The sequence below is a fragment of the Cucumis melo genome, chromosome 8, assembly GCF_025177605.1.
Source record: "Cucumis melo cultivar AY chromosome 8, USDA_Cmelo_AY_1.0, whole genome shotgun sequence".
NCBI classification, from domain to species: domain Eukaryota; kingdom Viridiplantae; phylum Streptophyta; class Magnoliopsida; order Cucurbitales; family Cucurbitaceae; genus Cucumis; species Cucumis melo.
In genome coordinates, this window is record NC_066864.1 from 8,277,623 (window position 1) to 8,289,514 (window position 11,892).

At 31.4% G+C, this 11,892-nt stretch overlaps 1 protein-coding gene across 1 annotated transcript; it reads left to right on the plus strand.

The window, feature by feature from the left end:
- The first annotated feature begins 1,991 nt into the window (after window positions 1–1,991).
- On the plus strand, window positions 1,992–7,907 carry LOC103500973 (transcription initiation factor TFIID subunit 12). Its single transcript, XM_051089097.1, has 8 exons — window positions 1,992–2,569; window positions 4,136–4,264; window positions 4,803–5,321; window positions 5,954–6,028; window positions 7,029–7,107; window positions 7,203–7,267; window positions 7,377–7,412; window positions 7,525–7,907. Exons 1-8 carry the CDS (start codon window positions 2,042–2,044, stop codon window positions 7,627–7,629), a joined length of 1,536 nt encoding a protein of 511 aa, XP_050945054.1. The 5' UTR covers window positions 1,992–2,041; the 3' UTR covers window positions 7,630–7,907.
- The last annotated feature ends 3,985 nt before the right edge of the window (window positions 7,908–11,892 follow it).

Below are 11,892 nucleotides of genomic sequence, written 5' to 3' on the forward strand. Positions count from 1 at the left end.
ATCATTGTTTATATTTGACTATCCAAGACCTATATGCAAAGTTGACGATATAAAAATAGATCTTATATATATTTGGTAAGAGAATAAGGAGGATAGAAAGAACAAAAAAAAAAAAAAAAAGCATAAAAGAAAGACAATGAAAAGAATGTCAAACCTAAAATATAAAAAAACAACTATTTTCATGGATTTTTTCAATTTGTTACAAGTCCCGTAAATATGTTGGTTGTTTGCTATATGGATCTAAAATCATTTAACAAAAACCATCGCCAAGACACCGAATTCTTCTAAATGAAATTGAAATGATTACATATTTTTATAAATTCAATTTTAGTTTGCCAAACAACATTAATTTTAGTCCTGACTAAAAACGTGATTTTGACAATCTCAAAATCACTTAAAAACCACCATAAAACTAACATTTTGAAAAATTATTAAATAAGTTATCATATCAAATAGAATATGCAGTAAAAATTTTCTCCAAAGACCACAAACGTTATTCCAAACTAATCCTCAGAAGCTGTTTTAAAGGACCATTTGGAGAAGGATTGGATTATGAGGATTAGAGTTACAATAAATGTGTTTGAAGGAAGGGTTATTTGGATAGGGTTATGATAAGATATATTTGGGAAAAGAGTTATCTAGGTAGGGTTATAATTTTTTTATACATATATTTTTAATTTATACTATGAATTCGATACACAAATTTCGTATATTTAATTACTAAATCGTCATAGTTTCGTAAAACAATTTACCTTAATTTCTTTAAATACGACGTTCATTTTCAACATTTTTTAAGTAATTACATGTTAATAATTTTTTTTTTTAAATTCATACTTTAAATCAAATACACAAATTTTGTAGGTTTAATTTACCGAATTATCATAGTTTTTGTAAATCTTAAGTTCTTTAGCTACGAGGTTCATTTTCAATCTTTTTTAAGTAGCTAAATTTTTTAAAATTCATATTCTAAATTCAATACACAAATTTTGTATATTTAATTTACCAAATCGTTATAGTTTTTGTAAAACAATTTGTCTTAATTTATTTAACTACGACGTTCATTTTTAACATTTTTTAAGTATACGTTACGTTTCAATAAATTAATTTTTATGAATGTGACACGTAACCTGTAAACATATAAATTAATGAAAATAACAATTAAAAATACGAAGTACTGGAAACAATGAGGTTGAGACTGATATCAAAATTTAATTACCTTCAATCAACTTATGAGATTCATATCAAAATTTTAATTTCACAAATATATTGATATGAATTCGAACGTAGAGTTGATCGAAGATAATCAAATTTAATTATGTAATCACAATAAATTATCTAATTCAAGAGTAAAAGAAAAAATTAAAATTTTAATAATGTAATTATACAAAATTCATAAAAAAATTGTGTTTTTAAAATAAAAAAAATTAAAATTAACAAAACTATAAGTATATAAACTATAAAGAGAAAAAAATTGATTAAGAAAAAGTTGAGGAAGGGTTGAAAGATAAAACTAGGTTATGATAACCCTTGCTCTAAATAAGAGTTCGTAAACCTCCATTTTATGACTCTACCTGAACATGTCTACAATTGAGGGAATTGTTTAAAATATATTTTCATAGATTGTAAATAGATTTTTTTTCCAAGTGATTTTAGTGATTTTCAAACTTTAAACTAATAAAATTGAGTTGAAAATCAATTAACTTTACATATTACTTGAATTAAAAACTATTATCTATTATATTTTTTATCTAAAAGAAGATAAAAATATTACAAAATATAGAATTAATCAAATTTTTACTTATACTCTAATTATATAAATTCAATTTTATTTTAGAGTAAAAATAATTGTCCATTAAAGCAAAAAAATTGAAAGGAGCGGAGTGTGTTGTTCTCCGACGTCGATCCATCCATCGTTAAGGGTATTTTCGTAAAACGCAGAGGACATTTTTCAATGGTCTAGTTTTCCATTTCTCTTTTAAGATCTCATATATTGGGACTAACCTTAGACGGAGGTAGAATTTTAGCTTCGATTTCCACTTCAATGGATTCTTCATCACAGTCACCGTCCGAACCTCCCGCAGCTTCTTCTCCTCAACTACCTCCGGCTTCAACTGTTTCCTCCGCCACTAATTCCGTCGCAGTTCCGCCGCAATCGTCCCCTAATGCAAACCCTAGTGTCAATCCGAGTTCGTTCCAAAATCAGAACCCCAATTCCAAGGCCTCAACTCCTCTGCCGAACCAGCCTTCACAACAGATACAATCTCTCCCTACTTCACAACAAATCACTAGGCCTTCCACCGCATTGTCTGGAACTTGGCAACCGCCCTCGCATTTCTCTCATTTTTCTTCTTCTTCCCCTTCTGTTTCCTCTGGTGTTCCTTCACCTCGCCCTGTTTCTGCTTCTTCTCCAGCTCAAAGGGGAGGTGTTGCCATTGGGGTTCCAGCTCACCAGCCAAGTCCCTCTCCTCAGCCTGCTCCGTTTTCTGCATCTTATGGTCAGCACTTTGGTGGGTTGGGCCGAGGTGGCGTTAGCATATCGGACGGGGCTTCTAATTCAAATCCTTCTCAGGTGTGTTTTTCTCCACCTTCTTACATATATAACGACCGTAAGAAGTAGACTTGAAGAACTATAGTTATAGACGTATAGCCTCTTTTGTTATATTGTACACTGCTAGTATGACGCCAACTTTTTATTTGTATGATTCGCAAACCTACATTTAGTGATTGTTAAAGATAGTGTCTTCTAAAGGAAGTAATAACAAGAGGGGCGGGGGGGATAAAACAACAATTCAGTGACATCATTGTCTATTTTGTTAAATATGAATGATAAGTTAGTTAGTATTTGAAGAAATTGGTTGGAATTCAAGGACAAGGTATTCTCACAGATATAAGAATAAGTTAATCATATAATGCCAAAGCTAGTCTGAAGAATCAATGTCTCGGGATTTTCAGTTTAGGAGTAATACAGAGTTAGAGTGGAGGGAATGGGCTGATCCTATCAATTCTTGTGGCACCGTTAGCTTTTTAACAGGAAGGTTACCAATTTTGTCCCTCCATCAAACTAGGAGATTTTCTGTTAAGTTTCCAACTCTAGCTCTCGATAACGGCAACAACTGTTTCCCTTGTGATCCAATTTGGATTGGCATCATATGGAGTGCCCTTCTTTTGTTAATTCCATACATCAATGATTTTTTTTCTTATGAAAAATAAAGAAGAATAAAGACATGATATGGAAAGCCAATGTGCGTACGAAGGTTAAAGTATTTCATTGGATATGCCTACCAGGAAAACTAACACGAATTATTTGATCCAAAGAAATAATCCAACGTCATGCCTAGTGTCCAGCTGGTATGTTATGTTATGTGTAAATAGAAAGCCACAAGCATCTCTTTTTTCGTTGTGATATTGCTCGAGGCCTTTGGGATGTGGGAACCACTTTTCTGGAAAGGCTTTAGTTTTGTGGAATGAGGACAAATGCTGTCATGGGTATGTTATGGAGGATTTGGTTGGAAAAAAATTAGAGGGTCTTCAAAGAGAAGTCCACGAGTGCAGAGGAGATTTGGGATTCTATTCAACTCTTTGCAAATATGGTGTTCAATTTCATTCTTTTGGTAATTATGACTTTGTGCAAATGCTTTCACTTTGAGACTCCATTTTGTAACCCTTTGGTCTTCGGTGGCATTCCTAATCTCCTTTAACAAGTTTTTTAACTTTTTTGTTTTTTCCCATTCTCATTATATGGTTCCTGTTTCTTAAAAAAAATTATTTTACTTAAAATGTGCACATTTGGTTTTTTTGGATTAAAATACTGCCATTGAAGGATAAAAGTAAATCAAAAGAAGGAAAATTTCCTTCCTCCTTGTTAACAAAGAACTGAATGTTGAATTAGTTTTCTGGTAAACTAATCTTACACTTGAGGTATGAGTAGATAAACAGAATTTATGACAAAAATTTCTTTTATTTCCTTTCCTTTCCATCATCTTTGAACCAGTGTTAAAAAATAGCAATTCAGATGTCTTGGTATAAACTTTTTGTAGCCTTTTATATGCTTATTTTATTGATTACATCATACTTGTCTGCTCATGGTTGGATTAATTGTTTGTTACTTTATTGAATGGTTGTTTGGAACACGTAGGTGAGACCTTCTATGCAAGGAATGCAGGGGTTAGGAATGTTGGGCTCAAGTGGTTCTAGTTCTCAAATGTTGCATAGACCAGTGCAATCTTCTCTTAGGCCGCCATCTACCCCAAACTCAGCCTCCCAAGTTAGTTACTGCTATCTAGCCAAACAATTGATTATTGATTATTAATATTTTGTTTGGATTCACACGTTTGGTGAAAGTGTAACAGCAATCAAATGCATATCTAAAATGTAGCTTCATCTATTTTGGGATGTTGTGGGTTGTCTCAGTCCACTATTATTTCGTGCTCATTTCTTGATTCTTTAAGATCTTGGAAATCTTCATATTAGAAATTGTGACAGGCAATTGCTTTTGCATGCTATAAACATCTCTTGGCCAAATTAGTCTTTTTAATATTTTGTGAAAACAAACGGCAGTTGTTGAAGAGACTGGACAACGTTTCGTTAGGTGAGGGATTCTGTTGCATGTACTTTAGTTGGGAAAATGTCCTTTTTGTATCAATATGCATTTGGTGGTATATGTCTTAACTGTGTTTGTAAATCTTTTATATTCTAGTACTTGTTCCCACTACCTGTGTCCAAGGGAATTGTCTATGGAGAACTTTATTTTATTGGACTTCCCTTTTTCGTACTAAAATTTGTTTATCTTTTTCAAAATTCAGAGTTTCCAAGGCCATGGTCTCTTGAGAGTACCATCAACAAGTTCTCCAAGTTCTTCATTGCCAAACACATCACAAGGTATGCAACCCACCAACCAACCATGGTTGCCATCTAGCTCACAAGGAAAACCTCCGCTCCCAACACCTTCATATAGACCTCAGGCAAACTCATCTGCTATGCAGCAAAGGTCACATATCCCTCAACAACAGAACCATCCCTTAACTCCAGTTTCTCAGCAGCAGCAAATTTCATCAGCTCCTCAACAACAACCTGCACAATCACATCAGCCGCAGGAGCATTTTGCACAACAATTTCAACCATCAAGGAGCTCGCAAGGCTTACCACATCAACAACAGGCTGCAAGAGCTCAGGGGCCAGCAAACCCTAAGGCTTCTCCTCTTCCACCTGCACAAACTAATAATGCACAGGCATCGGCCCCGAGCAGAGCTATAACTGCAGAAATGGAAGAACCCTGTAGTAGAATTCTCAGCAAAAGAAGTATTGGCAAATTGGTTAACCAAGTTAGTTATTAGCTTGACTTGTTTAACTTTATCTATTTTCTTCTTCTGAAATCAAAAGATCATGCGAGTTAAACTTAGGACCATTTGAGTTGTATGACTTGATTGAGACAGTTATTCTTATTATTTTAGCCCTTTACCCTATCCAAAAAAAAAAAAAAAAAGCACTTAATAGTTTATGGTTGATTCTCCTACTGGCCATCTGCCCACCCTTTTTGTACCTTTATTTTGTTATTGTTGATATTGAACTTCACAATTGGTTGAATTTGGAAAACATAGATTATGTGTTACAAAAGTTGGTTCCAATAGTTGAACATATGGGAGAGTCAACATATTGTACTTGAAGCTATGGGCAGATGCTAGACTCTTTACTCCTTACATATGTTGAAATGTTAATTTTAGAGTTCTGTAAAAGTTATCATCGGCTTACTGGCTACAATTTTGATCATACTATGGCTCAATTTTCAATTTCTTCCTTTTTTTTTCTTGTCAAGTTGTCGCTGGCAACAACGATCTGAAGTTGGATATGCTATTAATTTATTTTATGCAGATTTTATTTGCCTCCAAATTTGTTGTTGGGTCCGAGGCCCTATATTTTACTTCTGCTTTATGGTTTATTTTTTTCTTTTGTGTAGATCGATCCATCTGAGAGATTGGATCCTGAAGTGGAAGATATACTCGTTGATCTGGCAGAAGAGTTTGTTGAGTCAGTGAGTAGTTAAATTTAACATTTTTCATGTTCATTTGAATATTGTCATTTCTCAATATTGTTTTTCCCATATCTTTTAGTTGGATTAGATTTTGATTTTTCACTCTTTAAGGTATCATTCACCTAATGAGGAATTGAACTGGCTATCACAAAGGGTAATAAATAAGAATGGATGGATTGGAAATCTTCACTACAAAAGATTAATTTAATGCTTGTAATGTTCTTTGTAGGTTCAAATATCATTGTAAAAAATTCTTGTAAGGTCTAACCGAAAGATTTAATTTCTTACCAAAAATGCCATTTTGGTGCCTATACTAGATTTATTTGTGCCTATGGATATGTTCCTAACCAAGTAACGCCCTTGTTAGTGTATGAGAATGATGTGACTTTACATGGAGATGATTTTTAGGTACTTAAAGCACCTTGGAGAACCACACCTCAAAAGCCAACTATTGGGTTGGGAGAGCCAAGCCACTTAAGCACCACATCGATTATCACATTTTAGTCAATGTGAGACAAAAGACATCCCATACTACCCTAGTTCCTAACATAATGGTGCAAGCTCTTGTTTGAGTTAGATGTACATTAGGATTTTTTTCAAGAGAGATGTATTCTTCCTTTTGTTGGGATAGCTTTATTGGGCTAGTCTGAAAAATAGTGAATATTTGGGATCGTGCAATTTGGATTTTCTTGAACCTTAGTTGTGCAGAATTAAGATAATTTTTGAAGACCAGTGCCAAAATAATCATGCTGTTCTGGTTAGAGTTAGAATTGTTTAGATAAATGTGGTTTTTAGATGGTGAAATCTTTCTGATATGTTTCCCATTATGATTGTTAGCGTTGGCCAAAGTTGCTTATCAACTATCCTTTATTATTTTACTTTGTGTTTGTCTCATCTCATAGGTGTAATGTGATTGTTTCACCTCATACTCAGATGATGGTAAGTTTATTTTGCTTTTCTTCTCACCTAGTTTGTAATTAATTAATACTTGCTTGTGCAGATTACAACATTCGGTTGCTCATTAGCGAAGCATCGCAAATCTACTACATTGGAAGCAAAAGACATCCTTCTACATCTTGGTTGGTTATTTACAACAGCCAATATCTATGTTTAAGATTCGAACCTTATAGATGTATTCTTTTCACATTATTGATTCTCTTCTACTTCTACGCAGAAAAAAATTGGAATCTAACACTTCCTGGGTTTGGTAGTGACGAGATTAAGATATTCAGAAAACCGGTACATATATAATTGGTGGCTATTATCTGTAGTAGCAGTTGTGCATTATAACTTTCTTCTTGTCAATGGTGGTCAAGCCTTAAAGAATTTGATCTTTCTTTCCTCGCAGCTTACAAATGATACTCACAGAGAACGTCTTGCAGCAGTGAGTTGCCTTTCTATTATTTATGAAACTCTTGGAACATGATGTAGGACCAAGAAAATGTTATCTTTCATTCAATGCCAAATCCATTTTCCCCCCTGTTTTTCTCTGGCAGGTAAAAAAATCTATTGTGGCAAGCGAGATGGCAAGTACCAGGAGTTCTGCTGGACAGGCCGCTGGAAATACCAAAAGCAGTCTAACAAAAACACCTGCAGTTTAGCATCTCCCAGAGTTCTGAATTTGGAATCTAGAAGGTATGTAAATGTGTCTATCACAAAAAGGTATTAGGAAGTGTCACGATTTTTTGACATTGAAGAATGGAAGATTGAGCCTTGGTCTCCATTTCATGTCTGTAAATGTAGAGAGGTTAATGGTTTGTTTGATACCTTTCGTCTTTAATATGCCCAAATGAGTAAGGTTGGACAATCATTTTAACACTGTTCAGTCTACTCTCTAACCTTGAAAAGATAATTTTGTAAACTAGATTTTTCCGAAGAACTCTGTTGTTTTGGTTTGAGAGTATGTCTGCTTTAGTGGTTGCTAATGGATCCAGAATTAGCTAGTCTCAACTTCAAAGGTTGCTAAGGAAGTAACGGTGGAGTAGGTAGTACAACTAGTGAGGAAAGTTATGATAATTACCATGAGGTAATCTCGAGAACACTAATTCATTTGAATATAGGAATAGTCAAGTCGATTATTATTTCTTTCATCTTGTCAATAATGAGTTATTGACGTAATTTCATATTTGATTGTGTAAAAATGACTCAATTATTAATGCGTAATGGTCCAATCTTAAAAAAAACAATGAAAACCAACTATTTAACGTTCCTCCAATCATAATATAGCTGGAGCCTTATCCTTTAGTCTTTTGGATTGGAACCCATCATTTCCTTAGACGTGGAGGCTGCTATCTTCAATCTGATTGTCAATTTTAGATTGAAACCTCCTTTTCTTTAAAGTCTTTGGTAGGAACGTAAAGCTTTGTATCTTCATGGACCAGAAACGGAACTATCAATTCGAACAAGTTTATCTCATTTTTAGATTAGATTTAGAACTTCTTTTGTTCGATCATATCAATGATTGGTTACTGTTTCCTATATATAAAAAAATGTCGGACCGACTTCGACTATTTGTTCCATTGCTCCTTGGTCACTTCATCTTTTGATCTGACGCAAAATGATAAAAACATAAATGATTGGTGATGTCTTCCTTTCTACATCTTAGGTTGGTTTCTTAGTTTATAAATAAATTATTAAAAAAAGGGAACATTGGTTGGTTATTTGGATGAAGTATTTCTTGATGATAGTCTTTTGTTTTTTTTGTGTGTTTTGCAATGTGAAGTAGATTTTAAAAAATGAAACGGATTGATTGTGATTTGTGTCTGTGGGTGAAGAAAACCCATGTGTTTATCACGTTGGCCACTTCATGATTTGAAGCAAATGTAAACACATGTTCTTGGTGTTTCTTAAAACTACCTAATCCATATCTTAATTCAAGCAGCCATCATTCGTGAAGATAAAGCAATTCTATCCCGAAGATGCATTTTATCTTCTGCATTATACATAAACATAAAACTTTACTAGAATTAAATCTCAGCTCTTATATGGACATATTTTCACCCAGAAATGATTAAATTGACTCGATGAATATGGTAGTAGATGCAATTATATTTTCAAACTTCAATTATAAAAGTTGAGCCATCAAAGGTCCGTTCGATAATGTTCTCGTTTTTTGTTTCTCTTTTAAGATGCGATAACTATCTATATATATCATACATTAAACATAAAAAGTATTTTATTAAAAATTTATGTCAGACAGTTTATAGTATAATAGTAAAGTTATATCATATCCTTTATATGTTGTTCATATGCATTTGTCTTAAATGATGTCGAGATAAATTTATCTTAAATAATATCGAGTCGGATCCAACTTAATTGTATAACTACGATTGAAATTTGTTGGTCTAATTCTTAAAACTATATAAAATTTTAAAATTTTTTAAGCAAACTTGTTTCATATGATAAAAGAGAGAATTAAATAGTACATTAATTGTTCAATGTAATCTCATATTGCTTTTTTTTTTTTTCCTTTTCAATCAAATTAGTAAGAGTCTTAAAGTTAGTGATGTGACCTTCCTTTCCAATTAATTGGAGTAAAGAAAGTAACATTCCAAAATCCTTTCACATGTATTTTTTTGAAATTTTTTTGGGAATATAACAAACTACTACAATTAAGAAATTTATAGGATTGGACATTTTTAAATATTATAGGTTTGTCTTTCCGTCTTTCTTCTCATATTTGTTGGGATTTCTTTCTATCATTTTTCTTCTTTTCCTCTTCTTTTTTTCTGTTGCAATTTCTTACCATTGTCTTTCTCTTTTTATTTTTTTACCTCCTTTAGATTTGGTTACCTAAATCTACTTTTCTTGCTTTTGTTTTATTCAACAACGATTCCTTTTCATTATATTTCTTCTTTTACTCCTCTTTTTTATCTCGTTTAGATTGGAGTAGTCAAATTTAAACGAATCTGTAAACAAATTTAAACGATTGTATACAAAAAACGATTATATACAACAAGAATCTTGAAAAAATTCGTAGTCAAATCTAAATGATCGCGTACCAAATTTTAAAGAAAAAAAATCGTTTAGACGTGGGTTAACCAAATCTAAACGATCGTGTAAATATTCAAGAAAAAATCTACATGATTGTGTACTAAATATATTATGTGCGTTGTTAACTGCGTTGTTGATAAGACATTTTTGATATTTTTCATCGTATATGTGGGCTTTTTCCGTTTTCGGAATGGTTTTCGCCGGTTTGTTATATTTTTGAATAAATCTCTATTTTTTAAAAGTTTATTATTTTAGTTATTATGTTTACGTATTACACATACAATGTTCTTTCTTGATCTCTATCTATTAAAATTTATATTTATATTGAAAGGTGGATCGATTTAAGAAATACGAAAGGCTATTAAAATATATATTTATTGTTGTATGGTCTCCACACCATAGATTGTAGTAATAGTAATAATAATAACAACCAAAGTTATAAAATAAAAGGTAAAGGATGTGAAAAACATGCACAATCTCTCTCTCTCTCTCTCTCTCTCTCTCTCTCTCTATCTATATATATATATATATATGCATTCTTTATGATACCAGAGCTTTTAAAAAAGCAGTTTCAAAGACATGGCCATGTGCTTTCAATATAAAAATATACTTAAAAAATCGAGAAATTTCCTATTTGTTATTTTTCATACATATTTCTTTAATCTCTACACCTTCCATTATTACATTTTCTTCAATTTTAACTTGTGTTAGATAATGAAGTAGACTAATAGTTACTATTTTAGTTTAATTATAGGATTTATGTGTCAATCAAACCTATATTTTACATTTGAACTTATTTTTTAACTAACTAAGATATACACCATCCATCAATAATAAAATATTAAATTATATATATATATATATAGGTCATTTTTTTTAATAATCGTCGCAATATATATTGGTCAAATTAAACAAAGTATATGATCTACATATTTTGCCATGTCATAGTGTTCGACACCAAAATTGAATGCTTTTTAATGTGTGTGTATATATAGCTCGAATAGTTTTGACAAAGTACCTTATAAGTGTCGCTATATTTACTAACATTATTTATATGTTTTGACTTTTAGAACTACTTTGACTGTTTATTACACAGACTAACTTTCGATTATTTTTTATGAATTAGAAAAATATGGAAACACATATAAGTGCAATTAAATTATCGGAGAATTATCGTAGATAGAATTTTTTTTTATTTATAAAATATAGTAAAAAAAACTCTAAAGAGAATTGGATAGATTGCATTATATTTTGTAAATGGATTTAATGTTTTGTTGCTTTTAAAAATGCCTCTTGATAATAATGACTTTATCTAAGAGAGTTTAATAAATTTTGGTATAGTTTGTAAATATTTAAATATTTCAAAAACTATTTTTAATGATTATCGAACATTTTAATTTTTTTAATAATTTATTTTTAAAATTAAAACACTTAAAAATAATATTTTAATTTTTGTTGACAAAATATATTTCACATGGATCATTATATAATTAGAGATATTTTGACAAAACAATCGAAAAGATATTTTATAAATTTAAAATTTTGTTACATAGGGTAAATATTTTGGTTGATTTAGTTATAATACAAATGGAAAAAGAGGCTAACTTTGGTAATAATGTATCAAAGAGTAACAAAATTGAGATCGGAATAATTATGAAATAAAATTTGGATTTATAATAATATTCAAATTGAGGATTTGATGTGAAGAAAGAGAAAGGTGTTGTTTTTTTTTTGACTAATTGTTCCTAAATTAAAATTTAATTTTATTCCAACCTTTAATCTGGAATTGAAAGGTAATTTGATTGGAGATTGGACAGTGTTTTGGGAACTAAGAAATCGACGTTAACAAAAAGCAAAATTCGAGAGAGAAA

Excerpts from the sequence above, each read along its gene's own strand:
- LOC103500973 (XM_051089097.1), top strand. The coding sequence starts at position 2,042 with ATGGATTCTTCATCACAGTCACCGTCCGAACCTCCCGCAGCTTCTTCT. Across the intron at positions 2,570-4,135 it reads CTAATTCAAATCCTTCTCAG|GTGAGACCTTCTATGCAAGG; the intron begins GTGTGTTTTTCT and ends TGGAACACGTAG. Across the intron at positions 4,265-4,802 it reads CCCCAAACTCAGCCTCCCAA|AGTTTCCAAGGCCATGGTCT; the intron begins GTTAGTTACTGC and ends TTCAAAATTCAG.